The sequence below is a fragment of the Pelobates fuscus genome, chromosome 8 (genome assembly GCF_036172605.1).
Source record: "Pelobates fuscus isolate aPelFus1 chromosome 8, aPelFus1.pri, whole genome shotgun sequence".
NCBI lineage: Eukaryota > Metazoa > Chordata > Amphibia > Anura > Pelobatidae > Pelobates > Pelobates fuscus.
Window position 1 is genome coordinate 178,089,651 of NC_086324.1, and position 20,826 is coordinate 178,110,476.

Here is a 20,826-nt window from a genome sequence, read left to right on the forward strand (position 1 = left end):
CCGCCCGTATCCCATAATATTGTAATGCTTTAGGTTTTACTGATTTATTTTATGTAAACGTGGTTTGAGGTTTGCCGCCTGAGGGGGCGCTGGGTTCTTTTAATAAGCTCACTCTTTGATGTGTTAATTTGAATGTGGTGAAATGTGTTTCAGTAGCTGTCATTCAGATCATAAAATGCACGCTAAGGGAAACAGCCAGACCCTCCCCTTCCCTTTATATAAACCTTACAGGGCAAATATTTTATACATTCTCATAGTCCTCTGCTTCTCTAGAGCATTGTTACTGCAGCCCCCTGACGATAGCCCATTGACGATAGCCCACCTGACTGCAGCCCATTGACGATAGCCCACCTGACTGCAGCCCATTGACGATAGCCCACCTGACTGCAGCCCATTGACGATAGCCCCCCTGACTGTAGCCCCCTGACAGTAGCCCGCCTGACTGCAGCCCCCTGACAGTAGCCCACCTGACTCCACCATCCTGACAGTAGCCCCCCTGACTGCAGCCTCCTGACGGCAGCCCCCCTGACTGCAGCCCCCCTGGTAGCGCCTCTGACTGCAGCCCACCTGACTGCAGCCTCCTGATGGTAGTCCCTCTGATGGCAGACCCCCTGATAGCAGCCCAGCTCTCATTCTTGTTCCTCTGTTTGGGTAAGTTCACTCTGGATAAGGTCACTGCTTTAAGACTAATTTAAAAAAATTTGGTCAAATTCTCCAATACAGCTGTTTTTCAAGGTTACCCACCTTTGCTATTTCCTTGTCGGTTCTCCTCGATTACTAATTTAATGAAAAATAGTCTGTGTTGCATTCCAGCAGGGTACATATTGCTTTGTGTTTGTGACTTGCAGTCATTATGTATTTATTTGTGTGCCCACTCTGTCAGACACAGCTCACTTGGTAAATACAGGGTGTCTGGATGTCAGGGTTTCATGGTTGGTCCACTGAGCGTCATGATACCTTCTGAGATTGATAAGAGTCCTGTATTCAATTCTGTAAATATTACCTGTCTGTTTGCAATTTACAGTGTTTACATTCCTAAATCTCCTGTTATGTCCTTGTCCCACAGCTCTGTCCTCCGTGGCTGGATTCTGTGTGGACACCAAACAACCAATCATCTTCCAGGGTCCAGACCACAGCTTTGGATACCAAGTGGTCCAGATGGATAAACGGTATGCCGCCTCAACCTGCTCCATTATTGTGACCTTTCATGGATTCCGTCACACCCAGTCTGAGGTGGACCACTACTGACCGTGAGTTTCTCATTTCAGGGTCATAGTCAGCGCTCCCCTTCATCAGACTACTACTAATAGAACTGGACAACTCTATGACTGCAGCCCTACATCTAGAACCTGTCAACCAATCACAATCAGTGGTAAGACGTCCCAGAATACTTCATCTTATAGCCATTATGGACAGACGCCTGGTCTCATGGCCCCTGGGATGGGTTCACAATAGCACAATCTGTATGGAAACAGAATGCAATGGATTCTAAATCCATGGTTTAATACAGCACATAACCAGTGCAAATCCTGTCTGTAATGGCTACCGCATTCTATAAATGGCTAGTGATTGGGGTTAAGGAATATTCAATGGCTGCCGTACTCTATAAATGGCTAGTGATTGGGGTTATGGAATATTTAATGGCTGCCGTACTCTATAAATGGCTAGTGATTGGGGCTATGGAATATTTAATGGCTGCCGTACTCTATAAATGGCTAGTGATTGGGGCTATGGAATATTTAATGGCTGCCGTACTCTATAAATAGCTTCCATACTCTATAAATGGCTAGTGATCGGGGTTACAGAATATTTCATGGCTACCACACTCTATAAATGGCTAGTGATCGGGGTTACAGAATATTTCATGGCTAACACACTTTATAAATGGCTAGTGATTGGGGTTACAGAATATTTAATGGCTAACACACTTTGTAAATAACGATAGATGTCACACAGGATTATTTTTATTTTGTTTTACTTGCTGTCAGATTATTCCCTATTAAAGCATTCATTTAGTAATGTCAATCCGTATTATTTGAGAATAATTGAAATTGTTACAATCCGACATTTTCTGTATATTCCAGGTAATCCGGACGATGTGTTTATATCTCTGGGACTCGCTGTGGCTGTAAATCGGGACTCATCCCAGTTACTGGTACGTTACCCGAGAGGGGCCTATACTCATCCCATTACCAGCGTGTCATTATTCTAAAATAATCATTCTGGGTCAACCAGGTGCAGGATAGAGAGGTTTAGATTTCTATATTTTATTTCACAAAAACATGTTTATTAGACATGGTTGATAAGTGATAGCAGTGTCTGTCACCGGGGCAGTGTCTGTCACCGGGGCAGTGTCTGTCACCGGGGCAGTGTCTGTCACCGGGGCAGTGTCCGTCACCGGGGCAGTGTCCGTCACCGGGGCAGTGTCCGTCACCGGGGCAGTGTCCGTCACCGGGGCAGTGTCCGTCACCGGGGCAGTGTCCGTCACCGGGGCAGTGTCCGTCACCGGGGCAGTGTCCGTCACCGGGGCAGTGTCCGTCACCGGGGCAGTGTCTGGTAATATTGTCTCTTGCAACAAATAAAAGGAGGACTACACTCACTTAGCTTGCTGAAGTGCTCTATGTGTGCAGAGTTTGTCTCTGTTTTTAGATATACCCCTTGCCCCCTCCTCAAAAAAACAAAACGGCATAATAATATGAATGTATGTTCTATTGATGTTATATCTACTGAACAGTGAGTGTTTTGTTTTATTTTATATTCGGGCAGTGTCCCATTAAATTCAGAAATAGATTCCTTCCTTTGTCTTTCAGGTTTGTGACCCAAGGATCCATAAAGACTGTGGAAACAATATCTATGTATCTGGACGATGTTACAAGCTGAACAACCATCTGGAGGTCAAGGAAATCCTGCCACCAAAACTACCAGGTATCTCATACAATCCCTACTACATCCTGCCCAAAAACTACCAGGTATCTCATACAATCCATACTACATCCAGCCCCAAAACTACCAGGTATCTCATACAATCCCCCTACATCCTGCCCCAAAACTACCAGGTATCTCATACAATCCCCCTACATCCTGCCCCAAAACTACCAGGTATCTCCTACAATACTCATACATCCTGCCCCAAAACTACCAGGTATCTCATACAATCCCTACTACATCCTGCCCCAAAACTACCAGGTATCTCATACAATCCCCCTACATCGTGTCCCAAAACTACCAGGTATCTCATACAATCCCTACTACATCCTGCCCCAAAACTACCAGGTATCTTATACAATCCCCCTACATCCTGCCCCAAAACTACCAGGTATCTCATACAATCCCTACTACATCCTGCCCCAAAACTACCAGGTATCTCATACAATCCACCTACATCCTGCCCCAAAACTACCAGGTATCTCCTACAATACTACTACATCCTGCCCTAAAACTACCAGGTATCTCCTACAATACTACTACACCCTGTCCCAAAACTACCAGGTATCTCCTACAATCCCCCTACATCCTGCCTCAAAACTACCAGGTATCTCATACAATGCCCCAAAACTACCAGGTATCTCACACAATCCCCCTACATACTGCCCCAAAACTACCAGGTATCTCATACAATCCCCCTACATACTGCCCCAAAACTACCAGGTATCTCCTACAATACTCCTACATCCTGCCTCAAAACTACCAGGTATCTCCTACAATCCCCCTACATCCTGCCCCAAAACTACCAGGTATCTCCTACAATACTCCTACATCCTGCCTCAAAACTACCAGGTATCTCCTACAATACTCCTAGATCCTGCCCCAAAACGACCAGGTATCTCATACATACAATGTAATTAACCTGTATTTGTGGATGTGGCTAAATATGTAAAACTACTGGAAATTTTTAAAATATGGGGAAAAATTACCCCTTTTCTTGGTTTCTCAGAAAATAAAATGCAGAATGCAGTACTCATAAAAACCTAGCATGCAGTCTCTATAGACATATTCTACTTGAAATAAAAGTATACCTTATTCAGTAAATAATTAATTAAATCTGCTTTTTAAAATGTGTTTTGTTACAAATGGTCCTCATATGTTAAAACCACATGATGTATGAAGAAATTCTCAATGAAAAAAGGAAGAGACCACACAACATATCAAAACTTATATCGGCTTACCTATGTACGTCAGACTTTCGTCAACACATGACTGCCACAGCCTTCTGATTGGTTGGCTTACTAGCTAGCCAGTTAACCAATCAGAGCGTGGATAATTTTCCCAGCCTTTCTACTTGCTGACATAGCGTGGGAAAGTCTATATAAGGGCTTTCCTGCTGATAGAGCTCAGTTTGGGGTGAAGATAGATGGATTTATTTATTGTGGAGTGGTTTTAATTTTTCCGAGTATTTTTTTCTATTCATGGTTTCTTTATTTTTATTATTGTGTCTGGAATGAAGGATTTATATTTGGCCTTACTCCCTTACTGTCTGTAATTCCTCCTTGCGGTCCCTCAACCCCAGCCCATAGGGCATGATCGGAGTACTCTCAATCTCGGTCTGGCCCTCCCAATGATCCTTATTAAGGTCTAGGGCCCCCTTCACTCGCCTCCCGTACAGTATATCGAAGGGTGAGAATCCCGTGGATTCCTGAGGCACCTCCCTGTATGCAAAGAGAAAGTGCGGCAGGAATCGCTCCCAGTCCCAGTAGGTCCCTGTGAATTCTTCAACATCTGCTTTAGCGTGCTGTTGAAGCGTTCACAGAGACCATTGGTCTTGGGATGGTATGGAGAGCTTGTCAGGGATTTAATCCCGCAGACCTTTTATAGTTGTTGGGTTAACTGCGTACCCTGGCTCAATACAATTTCCTTGGGGAATCCAACTCGAGAGAAAATCTTGACCAGGGCATCAGCCACCATCTCAGCGTGAATATTGAGAAGGGCCACTGCCTTGGGGTAGCGTGTAGCGTAGTCCACTACGGTAAGTATGTAGCGCTTACCGGAGCGGCTAGGCTGAGTTAGGGGTCCTACAAGGTCCACCGCTACCCTCGTGAAGGGCTCCTCGATAATGGGCATCGGGACCATTTTGGCCTTAGGGTTGTCTCCCTTCTTACCCACCCTCTGGCAAACCTCACAGGTCTGGCAATAACTCCGGACATCATCGGATACCCCAGGCCAGAAAAAATTACCCGGTTTAATGTTCGGCGTATCCCCAAGTGACCTGCTAACGGGACGTCATGCCCAATCCGCAACAACTCCACCGGTATTTCCTCAGAACTACCAGCTGGCAATTTTGCCGGGGTCCGTGTGCGTCAACCAGGGTTTCTGTGAGCCTATACAGCCTGCCTTTTTCCCAAACTAACAGTTCTCCCCTCAGCCCACCTTGGCCTACTCTCGCCTTCTCCCTGTACTTCTGTAGGGATGGGTCTCCCACTACTTCCCTCCCAAAATCCTCCAGGGTATCCCAGGGAAGGGGTTCTACTATCAGGGGTGGGGAAAGTTGGCTTACTTGCGTCTCAGTAGGAGGTGGATGGCTCTCGACAGCACGGCTCTGGGCTCTGGTTGTCACCGCTTGGGCCTCGTGAGTGGGTGTGGGTACAAATGCTCAGGTTAATGGTCAAATGTCATTCCCCAATATCACTTCTGCGGGCAACTCTTTCATGACTCCCACCTGTACGTTGCCTGCTCCAGCGCTCCAGTCTAGATGGACTTGGGCCATGGAAATCCGGTAAACAGCCCCCTCGCCACTCGCACAGCAATAGATTTCCCTGGTCGTTCCCTGTTTATTGCATATAACACGTTGGACCAAGGTGATGGTGACACCACTATCCCTGGGCCCTCGGGCAATCTTCCCATTCACCATCACCAACTGACAATGGTGTTTCCGGTTGTCCGTGATGGTAGACTGGACTAAGTGGGCAGTGTTTCCGGTTGTCCGTGATGGTAGACTGGACAGCGTGCCCAGGGGTTCCTCCTGGCTTAATTCCTTTGCGTCCCAGGCAGATGGCACAGGGTAGTCCATGCAGTGAGCTGCGGCCCTGGAGTTGGAGAACCCGGATCGAGACCAGTTGGACCTGGGTGCCTCCAGTGGACATTTGTTCAGGAGGTGTCCCAGTTGCTTGAAGCGGAAACATCGGGGCTCGTTGCTAGCTGGGTGTCATTGGATGGGGTCGGATGGTCTGCTGGGGGGTTGATACCTCGTCGCTGCCGGTGGTGGTGGTGCTTCTGTCCGAATGGGTTGGTGCCGAGATGCCACACGGGTTGCCTGGTGTTTGTCTGTAAACTCGTATGCGAGCTTGGCGGCCTCGGTTAGGGAAAGGGGTCTGTGGTCCCTTACCCAATCTGTGGATTGGATGTGGTCATAGAATTGCTCCAATAGCATGAGCTGCAGGATGTCGTCCACAGTAGTTGCCTGGAAGCTGGTGATCCAGTTTGATGCAGATAGCTGTAGGCGACAGGCCCACTCTGCATAAGAGTCCTTGTCTGCTTTGCGGGAGTCCCGGAATTTCTTCCGGTATGCTTCTGGGTTTATCGCATACCGGGCTAGCAGCGCCTCCTTGACCCGGGCGTAGCTGTGAATCTCCTGCTCTGGCACAGCCCTGAAGGCATCCGCTGCCTTGCCTGACAGTTTCCCAGATAATACCGAGACCCACTCCTCTGTAGGTACTTTATGTAGGGCACACTGGCGTTCAAAGTCCGCCAGATAGCTGTCAATCTCACAGTCACTCTCGTTGAAGCTTTTAAAAGCACTGAAGGGAATCTTTTGCGAGTCCACGGTGGTGATCACTCCATGCTGTCGTTTGCTGGGTTTCAGCCAGCTTCAGTTTTAGCGCCTGCTCCGTCACACTGTTAATCACTTGTAAAATGATTTCGGTAAGATGGGTTCTGTCCAATGCCAGCTGTTCTCTGATCTCCCTGTTAGTTGGGGATTCATTTTCCAGAACAGCCGGTGTTTCGGTCTCCTGAACCGACTGTATTGCCGCAGCCAAGTTCTCCCGGTCCATCAGTTCAGCAATTATGACCCGCTTGGCTTTGTTTCTGGCAATACCTCCAACAGTTCCTTCAGTGTGCTGCGTTTCACCTGTGCATACCAGCCTTCCATTCACTGTACACCAGTGCCTTCAGGATCCTCTGTGTAAGGGAAAATGGAAAATTCCGCCGCTGCCAACCAGTTGTGACGGTATAATCCTATGTTCCGTCAATCATTCCCTTATTCCCATAAAATAAAATCGCCAAATAATCCACAGAGTAAAATATAGCTGCTATCGCCGAATAATCCACACATGAGCCAAGGCTTAATGCTGAAACAAGACTGGTTTAATGGGACCAAGGGTGCTCAATTTATGCAACACATAACTCCCCCTCCGGACCAGGCTAGATAATTGAGTTTAAGCAGCATGTCAAACCCAATTATCTACTGGCCAGAAAAGTTATTATTTTCCACAATTTTTAAAAATATACTTTATACATAATATAACAATATACATCCCTGGGTAGCTGAGGGTGATGTGAGCAACATATTCAAAATGTTGTGAAAATCCGTTTGGTACTTTTGGAGTTATACCGTGTGGAAGTTTGACCGGCTCGCCACGAGGTTGTAGCCGTTTAGAGTTCCATCGAATCAGTGGCAAGAGCCGGTCTCCGTTCGGATCGATTTGCACGAAAACCACCATAGCTATAGTCAAGGTGATTCGTGTAAAGTGCTCCCCTCGTTCATCTGTTTGAAACTCCTGAACGCCGTTTGTCTGTGGTACGTGGAAATAGTTCATATGGGACTTCCATGAGGACCGTGTGTTCGTGCAGGTGCCATGCCAAAAACAGTTCCAGGCACTCGACGACCAAGTCCCGCTGGCCGCGTTCGGTAGTCTAAGATGGCCGCCGTCCATTGTTCTCACCACGTGTTCGTATGCCGAAATGGCGGCCACCTGGGAGCACTAAATTAACTTGCGGTTTTCATGCAGTTAGACAGAGTTCCACGTTCTAATTGGTACCCAGGGTGGTCTTCATTCGGTAAAATGAATATAAAACAAAATGAAACTGGCGAAAGAAACGGTATTAACAAAATCAGTCCAGTGAATAAAATAGCAGGGAGGAAATAACCGAATGACTTGATGGCAATCCTTCACACAGCGTATAGCGCTCACACTGTATATAATATGTCCATATACCGCTTATAATGCTCACTCTATAAATACACTGTATAAAATATATCTATATACAGCGTATAGCGCTCACTCTATATATAATATATCTATATACAGCGTATAACGCTCACTCTATATATAATATATCTATATACAGCGTATAGCGCTCACTCTATATATAATATATCTATATACAGCGTATAACGCTCACTCTATATATAATATATCTATATACAGCGTATAACACTCACTCTATATATAATATATCTATATACAGCGTATAACACTCACTCTATATATAATATATCTATATACAGCGTATAAGCTCACTCTATATAGAATATATCTATATACAGCGTATAACGCTCACTCTATATATATTATATCTATATACAGCGTATAGCGCTCACTCTATATATAATATATCTATATACAGCGTATAACGCTCACTCTATATATATTATATCTATATACAGCGTATAACGCTCACTCTATATATAATATATCTATATACAGCGTATAGCGCTCACTCTATATATAATATATCTATAAACAGCGTATAATGCTCACTCTATATATAATATATCTATATACAGCTTATAACGCTCACTCTATATATAATATATCTATATACAGCGTATAGCGCTCACTCTATATATAATATATCTATATACAGCGTATAACGCTCACTCTATATATAATATATCTATATACAGCGTATAGCGCTCACTCTATATATAATATATCTATATACAGCGTATAACACTCACTCTATATATAATATATCTATATACAGCGTATAAGCTCACTCTATATAGAATATATCTATATACAGCGTATAACGCTCACTCTATATAGAATATATCTATATACAGCGTATAACGCTCACTCTATATATAATATATCTATATACAGCGTATAACGCTCACTCTATATATAATATATCTATATACAGCGTATAGCGCTCACTCTATATATAATATATCTATATACAGCGTATAACGCTCACTCTATATATATTATATCTATATACAGCGTATAACGCTCACTCTATATATAATATATCTATATACAGCGTATAGCGCTCACTCTATATATAATATATCTATAAACAGCGTATAATGCTCACTCTATATATAATATATCTATATACAGCTTATAACGCTCACTCTATATATAATATATCTATATACAGCGTATAGCGCTCACACTGTATATAATATGTCCATATACCGCGTATAACGCTCACTCTATATATAATATATCTATATACAGCATATAAGGCTCACTCTATATATAATATATCTATATACAGCGTATAGCGCTCACTCTATATATAATATATCTATATACAGCGTATAACGCTCACTCTATATATAATATATCTATATACAGCGTATAGCACTCACTCTATATATAATATATCTATATACAGCGTATAAGCTCACTCTATATAGAAAATATCTATATACAGCGTATAGCACTCACTCTATATAGAATATATCTATATACAGCGTATAGCCCTCACTCTATATATAATATATCTATAAACAGCGTATAACGCTCACTCTATATATAATATATCTATATACAGCGTATAACGCTCACTCTATATATATATATATATATATATATATATATATATATATATATATACACAGCGTATTGCGCTCACTCTATATATAATATATCTATATACAGCGTATAGCGCTCACTCTATATATAATATATCTATATACAGCGTATAACGCTCACTCTATATATAATATATCTATATACAGCGTATAGCGCTCACTCTATATATAATATATCTATATACAGCGTATAACACTCACTCTATATATAATATATCTATATACAGCGTATAGCGCTCACTCTATATATAATATATCTATATACAGCGTATAGCGCTCACTCTATATATAATATATCTATATACAGCGTATAGCGCTCACTCTATATATAATATATCTATATACAGCGTATAGCGCTCACTCTATATATAATATATCTATATACAGCGTATAACGCTCACTCTATATATAATATATCTATATACAGCGTATAACGCTCACTCTATATAGAATATATCTATATACAGCGTATAGCGCTCACTCTATATAGAATATATCTATATACAGCGTATAGCGCTCACTCTATATAGAATATATCTATATACAGCGTATAACGCTCACTCTATATATAATTTATCTATATACAGCGTATAGCGCTCACTCTATATATAATATATCTATATACAGCGTATAGCGCTCACTCTATATATAATATATCTATATACAGCATATAGCCCTCACTCTATATATAATATATCTATATACAGCGTATAGCCCTCACTCTATATAGAATATATCTATATACAGCGTATAGCCCTCACTCTATATATAGAATATATCTATATACAGCGTATAGCCCTCACTCTATATAGAATATATCTATATACAGCGTATAACGCTCACTCTATATATAATATATCTATATACAGCGTATAGCGCTCACTCTATATATAATATATCTATATACAGCGTATAACGCTCACTCTATATATAATATATCTATATACAGCGTATAGCGCTCACTCTATATATAATATATCTATATACAGCGTATAATGCTCACTCTATATATAATATATCTCTATACAGCGTATAATGCTCACTCTATATATAATATATCTCTATACAGCGTATAGCGCTCACTCTATATATAATATATCTATATACAGCGTATAGCGCTCACTCTATATATAATATATCTATATACAGCGTATAACACTCACTCTATATATAATATATCTATATACAGCGTATAAGCTCACTCTATATAGAATATATCTATATACAGCGTATAACGCTCACTCTATATATAATATATCTATATACAGCGTATAACGCTCACTCTATATATAATATATCTATATACAGCGTATAACGCTCACTCTATATATAATATATCTATATACAGCGTATAGCGCTCACTCTATATATAATATATCTATATACAGCGTATAACGCTCACTCTATATATATTATATCTATATACAGCGTATAACGCTCACTCTATATATAATATATCTATATACAGCGTATAGCGCTCACTCTATATATAATATATCTATAAACAGCGTATAATGCTCACTCTATATATAATATATCTATATACAGCTTATAACGCTCACTCTATATATAATATATCTATATACAGCGTATAGCGCTCACACTGTATATAATATGTCCATATACCGCGTATAACGCTCACTCTATATATAATATATCTATATACAGCATATAAGGCTCACTCTATATATAATAAATCTCTATACAGCGTATAGCGCTCACTCTATATATATTATATCTATATACAGCGTATAGCGCTCACTCTATATATAATATATCTATATACAGCGTATAGCACTCACTCTATATATAATATATCTATATACAGCGTATAGCACTCACTCTATATATAATATATCTATATACAGCGTATAACACTCACTCTATATATAATATATCTATATACAGCGTATAGCGCTCACTCTATATATAATATATCTATATACAGCGTATAACGCTCACTCTATATATAATATATCTCTATACAGTGTATAGCGCTCACTCTATATATAATATATCTATATACAGCGTATAGCCCTCACACTGTATATAATATATCTATATACAGCTTATAGCGCTCACTCTATATATAATATATCTATATACAGCGTATAGCGCTCACTCTATATATAATATATCTATATACAGCGTATAATGCTCACTCTATATATAATATATCTATATACAGCGTATAGCGCTCACTCTATATATAATATATCTATATACAGCGTATAACGCTCACTCTATATATAATATATCTATATACAGCGTATAGCGCTCACTCTATATATAATATATCTATATACAGCGTATAGCGCTCACTCTATATATAATATATCTATATACAGCGTATAACGCTCACTCTATATATAATATATCTATATACAGCGTATAATGCTCACTCTATATATAATATATCTATATACAGCGTATAGCACTCACTCTATATATAATATATCTATATACAGCGTATAGCGCTCACTCTATATAGAATATATTCGTTTATTGCATATAACACTCATACTCGCTCCCCGCTGTCTCCTTACAGAATGTAACATGTTCAGCCTGGACATCGCTTTACTTATCGATGGATCTGGAAGTATCCATCCAAGCGATTTCACATTAATGTTAAACTTTGTATCCTCCGTCATGGATGCCTTTAAGGAAACGGATACTCAGGTAAGACTTCACTACTCACTGTATCATAGACTGATCACTCCTAACTGGAGCATAGACCGTATATATCATATCATTATACAGAGCATATTCCAGGGGAGGTTCAGGCCACCTACATGCTCTGTTTATAGACAGGGTGTGCAGTGCTAGGCCCCGTCTCTTTGGTACATCACGTCCCTCTCACTAGCCCCCTCGCCCTTTGCCACCCAGCCTGGTCAAGTGCTAAAGCTGCACACCCGCCTATATATAGATGTATATAGGTATGTATGTATGACGGAGCTTGACTGGGGTCTCTGAGGACCTCTTCCACCAGAACAGGTTGCAGGTATCAACACCTCTGTTTACACTCTCTCCAACTACAAGGATACTCTCAGGCCTAGCGCTTTCTTAACATGTCTCCAGGATCAGAGACCAGTGCAGCCAGTCAACAGGTCCAAAAACTGTTACTGGGATCCCTGAACAAACCAGACAGTACACACAGTTCCCAATGAAATTAACACACAATACTTTAATAACACTCAGGATTAGCAGCTATCCACATTACATTAGGCTTATGGTGACACGCTCAATCCAATCCATATAACCATATCATTTGGGGAATCATACAGGCATTCATAATAACACAATACTATATTAATAAATGGGTGGGAAAGACAAACAAAAACTCTCTCTCCGGCTGTCACGGCCCCTGGTGCTTATATCGACGTGGCCGTGTCTGATAAGTGCGGCCGCAGCGATACGGTATCTGCGCCAAAGTCCACGTTCAGCGCGGCCACAACTGAGCAGAGCCGTAAAGGGGAATAACTTACCTGGATCGCAGCGGATTGCCTCTGGATCCTCATCCCCGACGGTGCCCAGCCGGTACAGCGTTCTTAGGGACTCCTGCTGCTGTGGTCCTGAAATTTATAATGATAAACCTATTGCCCTTAACAAAAATGGTGCCTATGTGCATGTGACATCTCATCGACGGACACGCACGTTTTGGGGTCAAAAGTCATGTTTAAACCAATCAATGCACAGAGAGGAATATTTAAAGCCTGAATAGCCTTTTCTCAGTGCCCTGTCGTGGTTTCCACTTGTTGGTTGTCTGAAAGTGTGTTACTGTTCATTCATATTTCTGGTATTTGCCTTTGGCTTCTATTCTACTTTCCCTACTTCTGGTATCCAGACTTTTGGCTAGTATTACGTTTAGTGTCTGTTTCTGTACCCGTGAATTCTTTTAACTTAGCCACTAAGCCATTCTAAGGCCAGGTATACGTTATTTGTGTTTACATAGTTCTGCGTGTTGGGTCTTATAGTAGTTGTTACACACAGAAATCCTAATATACAAATTTGCCTGAACATGCAAATTAACTAGCCTGATGGTAGTGCCGTTGGCAGACACGGGAGTAGCAACGCTTGAGGGAGGGAAGGCCAGAAGTTCTGTTTTGGACAGTAGTTTAAGGAAGTGAGCAGCCATCCAGTTGGAAATAGCAGACAGGCAGTCAGATACACGTGTCAAGCGGGGCGCAGAGAGATCAAAAGAGGACAGGTAACTTGCTTGTAGTGATGTACCGAATAGTTCCTGGCGAACAGAGCGAATAGTTCCTGGCGAACACATGCGCGGTTCGATCCGCCCCCTATTCGTCATCATTGAGTAAACTTTGACCCTGTGCCTCACAGTCAGTAGACACATTCCAGCCAATCAGCAGCAGACCCTCCCTCCCAAACCCTCCCACCTCCTGTACAGCATCCATTTTAGATTAATTCTGAAGCTGCATTCTTAGATAGAGGAGGGAAAGTGTAGCTGCTGCTGATTAGATAGGGAAATTGATAGCTAGGCTAGGGTATTCAGTGTCCACTACAGTCCTGAATGACTCATCAGATCTCTGCTGTAAGGACAGCACCACAAAAAGCCCTTTTTAGGGCTAGAACATCAGTCTGCTTTTTTTTCCTGTGTAATCTAATTGCAGTTGCCTGCCTGCCAGCCTCTGTGTCAGGCTCACAGTGGATACTGTGCCCACTTGCCCAGTGCCACCACTCATATCTGGTGTCACAATAGCTTGCATTTAAAACCAAAAAACGTTTTTCACTGTTATAGATTGAATAGCAGTTAGTTGTCTTCAAGCGGGTGTCAGGCCTACAGCGTGTCCTCTGCCAACCTCTGCCACTGCACAGTGCCATTCATATCTGGTCTCACAGTAGCTTGCACGCATAGTACCTCTAATCCCAAAAAAATGACAGGCAGAGGCAGGCCACCCTGCATGGGCCGTCGTGGTCGTGGTGCTGTGATTTCCTGTGGCCCTAGAATAATGCCCAATTTTCAGAGGCCACGTACCCTGAACTTGAAAAGTTCTGAGGACATAGTTGACTGGCTAACACAGGACACCCAATCTTCTACAGCTTCCGGCTCGGAACCTTGACACACCATCCTCCTCCAGCTTAGCTTCGGGCACCTCTCAAGATACCACTCGCCCGCCTGCCGCCACCACCAACACTAGCACCACAGCCGCTTCACTTGGTACGTCAGAGGAGTTATTCACACATCAGTTGGTAGAAATGAGTGATGCGCAAGCATTATTGCCAGAGGATGTAGATAACAGGGATATGTCTCAGTCAGGCAGCATTACACACATGGACGTACGGTGTGATGATGATGATGTTGTACCCGCTGCTGCTTCCTTTGCTGAGTTGTCAGATACAAGTGAAGCGGTTGATGATGACGATGCGTCCGTGGATGTCACGTGGGTGCCCGCTTGAAGAGAAGAAGAACAGAGGGAAAGTTCAGATGGGGAGACAGAGAGGAGGAGGTGGAGACGAGTTTGAAGCAGGGGGAGGTCGTCGCAAGGAGCTAGTGGCACAGTCAGACAGCATGCATCGGCACCCGGGGTCAGCCAGACAGCACGCCAATCAACACATGCTGTTGCCAACACCAGAATGACGTCATTGCAGAGCTCAGCAGAGTGGCATTTTTTTTGTGTGTCTGCCTCTGACAACAGCGATGCCATTTGCAACCTGTGCCAAAAGAAACTGAGTCGTGGGAAGTCCAACACCCACCTAGGTACAACTGCTTGGCGAAGGCACATGATCGCACATCAAAAAAGCCTATGGGATCAACATATGAGTACAAGCATGTTACGAAGTGCCCTTCGCCACTTTGTCCTGGAGAAGCCTGCTTGCCTGCCTCCTCCCCTGCGACTATGGCCCTGGACTGTATTGCCCTGGAAAACGTACATTTGGGCATAATGGATTTGTGTATACTGATCCTGGCCCTTTAAATACAGTGGGGTCATTTGGTACTTGCCCTGTGTGAGCTGTGGTAACCCAGATAGCTATGCCATGGAGCCTATTCGTGTGATTAAAGACTTTGGCTCTATGGCGATTAAACTGTATTCGGTTGGTCTGAGTGCCATTCACCTAATAATGTGCACTCAGACCTGAGCTATCTGGGGATATGTGAAATGTCTGTGTGTTATGTGTAAAATGTGACTTTATGTATTTTAAAGAGTTTTATGTTTTGCAACCATGTGGTTAATGGAGTCTGCCTCTAGTCCTGGATAATTGGATTACTTCTCCAATTATCTCCAGGGCAGAAGGGAGGAAACCAGGATGCATTGTGGGGATGTTTTTTCTGCCAGCCAGGGGGAACAAAATATACTTTTACTAACTTTTGAACCCCTGGTCTGATTCATGCCATTTTTTAATATGTTGTTCCCCTGAATGGATTGATTGAGGATATGTATTTTTATGTGAATGTGATGTATGGTTTTAAAGTTACAGAGTATGTGTGGAAACTGTTTTTGGGTATGCAAACAGGCGTGCGGTCGGTCCAAAGAGACTTTTTAATATTTCGAGAACCACTGGACGGATTCTCACGAATTTTGGATATGTTGTCCCACAATTTATGTTGTGCATAAAAATGTAAGTTTTATTAATGTGCCATGTAAAATGGGAAAGTTATAAAAATGTATAAAAATGTGTAAGTTTTAGCTTGGAGATAATTGAGTAGATATAGTAGGAAACTCAATTATCTCCCAAGCAGAGGGTAGGGAACCTGGGGGCTGTACTATTCTGTTATTTGTTATTTTATGCCTCCCCCTGGGTGTGTCTTGTGTGTACTTTTGGTAATAAAAAGCAGGCTGGGTGTTCCAGACCTCAGACCTCTTCTGACCCTCAATACGTAGCCTTGTCTCGTTATTGGAGGGAACTGCTATATCACACTGGGGATTGCTATGCTCTGCATATTCCCCTGAGCTTTCAATCACTTAGCTCTTTTAAGAGCTTGTTCCGGATACGCTCTCCTGGAGGAGAGATCTTCCCCACACGGTCCTGGAGGACAGAAGCCGATCCAGGGTGGAAGGAAGACGGCACGGCTCCAGTTAAGCTACGGCGGTTGTGGAGTCTGCGGTGGTTGTGGTGTCGTCTGCAGTGCTTGGAGTCCTCTGAGAGCGTTAGGAGCATCCATCAACGGAGGGTACTCGGTCGGAGTACACGGAGCTCCGTTACAAAGCAGCACACAAACTCAAAGCCACCATCCTCCTCCTGGCCCAGCATCTTCAGCCACGTCAACCACTGCTGTCCTCCTTGACCCCTCTCAACCATCCGCCACTCCTTCTCTCGCCTTGAGCAGTTCCTGCTCATCTGCCCACAGTCAGGTGTCTGTCAAGGACATGTTTAAGCGTAAGAAGCCAACGTCACAAAGTCACCCCCTTGCCCGGCGTCTGGCAGCTGGCTTGACTGAACTCTTAGCCCGCCAGCTTTTACCATACAAGCTGGTGGAGTCTGAAGCGTTCAAAAAATTTGTAGCTATTGGGACACCGCAGTAGAAGGTACCCGGACGAAATTTCTTTGCACAAAAGGCAATCCCCAACCTGTACTCGATTGTGCAAAAGGAAGTAATGGCATGTCTGGCACACAGTGTTGGGGCAAGGGTCCATCTGACCACTGATACCTGGTCTGCAAAGCATGGTCAGGGCAGGTATATTACCTACACTGCACATTGGGTAAACCTTCTGACGGCTGCCAAGCATGGAATGCGTGGCTCTGCAGAGGAGTTGGTGACACCGCCACGACTTGCAGGCAGGCCTGCTGCCACCTCCTCTACTCCTCCTACTCCATCCTCTTACATAACCTCCTCGGCTAAGTCCTCTTCTGCTGCTGCGTCTTGCTCCACATCAACGGCACCCCCCCAGGTACTATTCCACATCCCGGATACGGCAGTGTCACGCCGTCTTGGGGTTGACTTGCCTGAAAGCAGAGAGTCACACCGGACCAGCACTCCTGTCTGCCCTGAACGCACAGGTGGATCAGTGGCTGACTCCACACCAACTGGAGATCGGCCAAGTGGTTTGTGACAACGGAAGACATTTTTTGACGGCATTGAATTTGGGCAAGTTGACACATGTGCCGTGCATGGCACATGTGTGTAATCTGATCGTACAACGCTTTGTGCATAAGTACCCAGGCTTACAGGACGTCCTAAAGCAGGCCAGGAAGGTGTGTGGCCATTTCAGGCGTTCCTACACGGCCATGGCGCACTTTTCAGATATCCAGCGGCGAAACAACATGCCAGTGAGGCGCTTGATTTGTGACAGCCCGACACGTTGGAAATCAACACTCCTAATGTTCGACCACCTGCTCCAACAAGAAAAAGCCGTTAACGAGTATTTGTATGACCGGGGTGCTAGGACAGCCTCTGGGGAGCTGGGAATTTTTTTGCCACGTTACTGGACGCTCATGATCAATGCCTGTAGGCTCATGCGTCCTTTTGAGGAGGTGACAAACCTAGTCAGTTGCACCGAAGGCACCATCAGCGACATCATACCATTTGTTTTCTTCCTGGAGCGTGCCCTGCGAAGAGTGCTGGATCAGGCCGTAGATGAGCGTGAAGAGGAAGAGTTGTGGTCACCATCACCACCAGAAACAGCCTCATCAGCATCGCTTGCTGGACCTGCGGCAACGCTGGGAGAGGATTGTGAGGAAGAGGAGTCAGAGGAGGAATGTGGCTTTGAAGAGGAGGAGGAAGACCAACCACAACAGGCATCCCAGGGTGCTTGTTGTCACCTATCTGGTACCCATGGTGTTGTACGTGGCTGGGGGGAAGAACATACCTTCAGTGAGATCACTGAGGACGAGGAACAGGACATGAGTAGCTCGGCATCCAACCTTGTGCAAATGGGGTCTTTCATGCTGTCGTGCCTGTTGAGGGACCCTCGTATAAAAAGGCTGAAGGAGAACGACCTGTACTGGGTGTCCACGCTACTAGACCCCCGGTATAAGCAGAAAGTTCCTGAAATGTTACCGAATTACGGCAAGTCGGAAAGGATGCAGCAGTTCCAAAATCAATTAAAAAGTATGCTTTACACAGCGTATAAGGGTGATGTCACAGCACAACGGGAATCTAACAGGGGAAGAGGTGAAAGTAATCCTCCTCCTCCTACGACCACGCCGGCAAGGACAGGACGCTTTACAGACGTGTTGTTGATGGAGGACATGCGGAGCTTTTTAAGTCCTACGCATCGCCACAGCCCTTCGGGGTCCACCCTCAGAAAACGACTCGACCGACAGGTAGTAGACTACCTCGCCTTAACTGCAGATATCGACACTCTGAGGAGTGATGAACCCCTTGACTACTGGGTGTGCAGGCTTGACCTGTGGCCTGAGCTATCCCAATTTGCGATAGAACTTCTGGCCTGCCCCGCTTCAAGTGTCCTGTCAGAAAGGACCTTCAGTGCAGCAGGAGGTATTGTCACTGAGAAGAGAAGTCGCCTAGGTCAAAAAAGTCTAGATTACCTCACCTTTATTAAGATGAATGAGGGATGGATCCCGAAGGGACTGACAGTGGGCGATACATTCGACTAAAAAAGGCCTGATGAGTGGGACTACTTAACACACCACTCCTATCTGGTAGCACATTAGATTACACGTGCAGTGCCCCAAATTTGAAGTAGGAGGACCAACTGATAGGAATAGTACTACTTAACACACCTTATAATAATGCAGAGAGAGGAGTCTGAAGAAGAGGAGTCAGAGGAGGAAGGTGGCTTTGAGGAGGTGGAAGACCAAACACAGCAGGCGTCCCAAGGGGCTTGTTGTCACCTTTCGGGGACCCTTGGTGTTGTACGTGGCTGGGTGGAGGAAGAGACCTTCAATGACATCAGTGAGGACAAGGAACGGGACATGGCTAACTTGGTATCCAACCTTGTGCAAATGGGGAGTTTGCGGTTGTGCAAATGGACTGTTTGCGGAGCGTTAAACGGGGAGTTTGGTCTGTCACTGTGAAGCGGGCTTAACCCTTACACTACCTGATCGATACAATTGATCGATTTTAAAACTGATCGATTTTAAAGCACGTTATTCCAAACAATTTAGGAATGTTAGGTGATTTATGCCCTTTATGGATTAAAACCAGACTCTGCATCAACTATGTAATTTTCCATGGGAGTTTTGCCATGGATCCCCCTCCGGCATGCCACAGTCCAGGTGTTAGTCCCCTTGAAACAACTTTTCCATCACTATTGTGGCCAGAAAGAGTCCCTGTGGGTTTTAAAATTCGCCTGCCCATTGAAGTCTATGGCGGTTCGCCCGGTTCACCCGTTCGCGAACATTTGCAGAAATTCGCGTTCACCATTCGCGAACGGAAAATTTTATGTTCGCGACATCACTAATCTGGGAAGTTAAGGTTGTTGATTTGGATGTTAAGGTCCCCAAGTATAAGGGAAGGAGTGCTAAATAGGCAGACAGTGTGATATGGCAGGGGTGGGGAGAATTGGTTGAAAGGTACATTGAGGGGATGCCTACACATATCGTATACATAGTATGTCTCACCCTCTCTTTCTTCTTTTAGTTTGCTCTGATGCAATACTCCAATCGATTTCAAAAACACTTTGATTTCAATGAATTTTCTGCTACAAGAAATCCCAGAATTCTGACAGCAAGCATTAGGCCAGAAAGAAGCAAGACACGTACCTCATCGGCCATTGAGACAGTGCTGTAAGTGGTAACACGGTATACATTGATAACGCGGTATACATTGATAACACGGTATACATTGATAACACGGTATACATTGATAACGCGGTACACATTGATAACGCGGTACACATTGATAACGCGGTACACATTGATAACGCGGTATACATTGATAACACTGTATACATTGATAACACGGTATACATTGATAACACGGTATACATTGATAACGCGTTACACATTGATAACGCGGTATACATTGATAACGCGGTATACATTGATAACGCGGTACACATTGATAACGCGGTACACATTGATAACGCGGTACACATTGATAACGCGGTACACATTGATAACGCGGTACACATTGATAACACGGTACACATTGATAACGCGGTACACATTGATAACACTGTATACATTGATAACACGGTATACAT

The 20,826-nt window shown here is 43.6% G+C and overlaps 1 protein-coding gene across 1 annotated transcript in view; it reads left to right on the forward strand.

Moving 5' to 3' along the window:
- Positions 1–327: 327 nt before the first annotated feature.
- Positions 328–20,826, forward strand: part of LOC134572094 (integrin alpha-M-like) — a 93,089-nt gene continuing 72,590 nt past the window's right edge. The window contains exons 1-7 of the mRNA XM_063430909.1: positions 328–651; positions 1,067–1,169; positions 1,269–1,372; positions 2,085–2,155; positions 2,811–2,925; positions 12,309–12,439; positions 20,262–20,407. Of these exons, the coding sequence (XP_063286979.1) occupies positions 585–651; positions 1,067–1,169; positions 1,269–1,372; positions 2,085–2,155; positions 2,811–2,925; positions 12,309–12,439; positions 20,262–20,407 (737 nt within the window). The 5' untranslated portion in view covers positions 328–584. The remainder of the gene's footprint in view (positions 652–1,066; positions 1,170–1,268; positions 1,373–2,084; positions 2,156–2,810; positions 2,926–12,308; positions 12,440–20,261; positions 20,408–20,826) is intronic.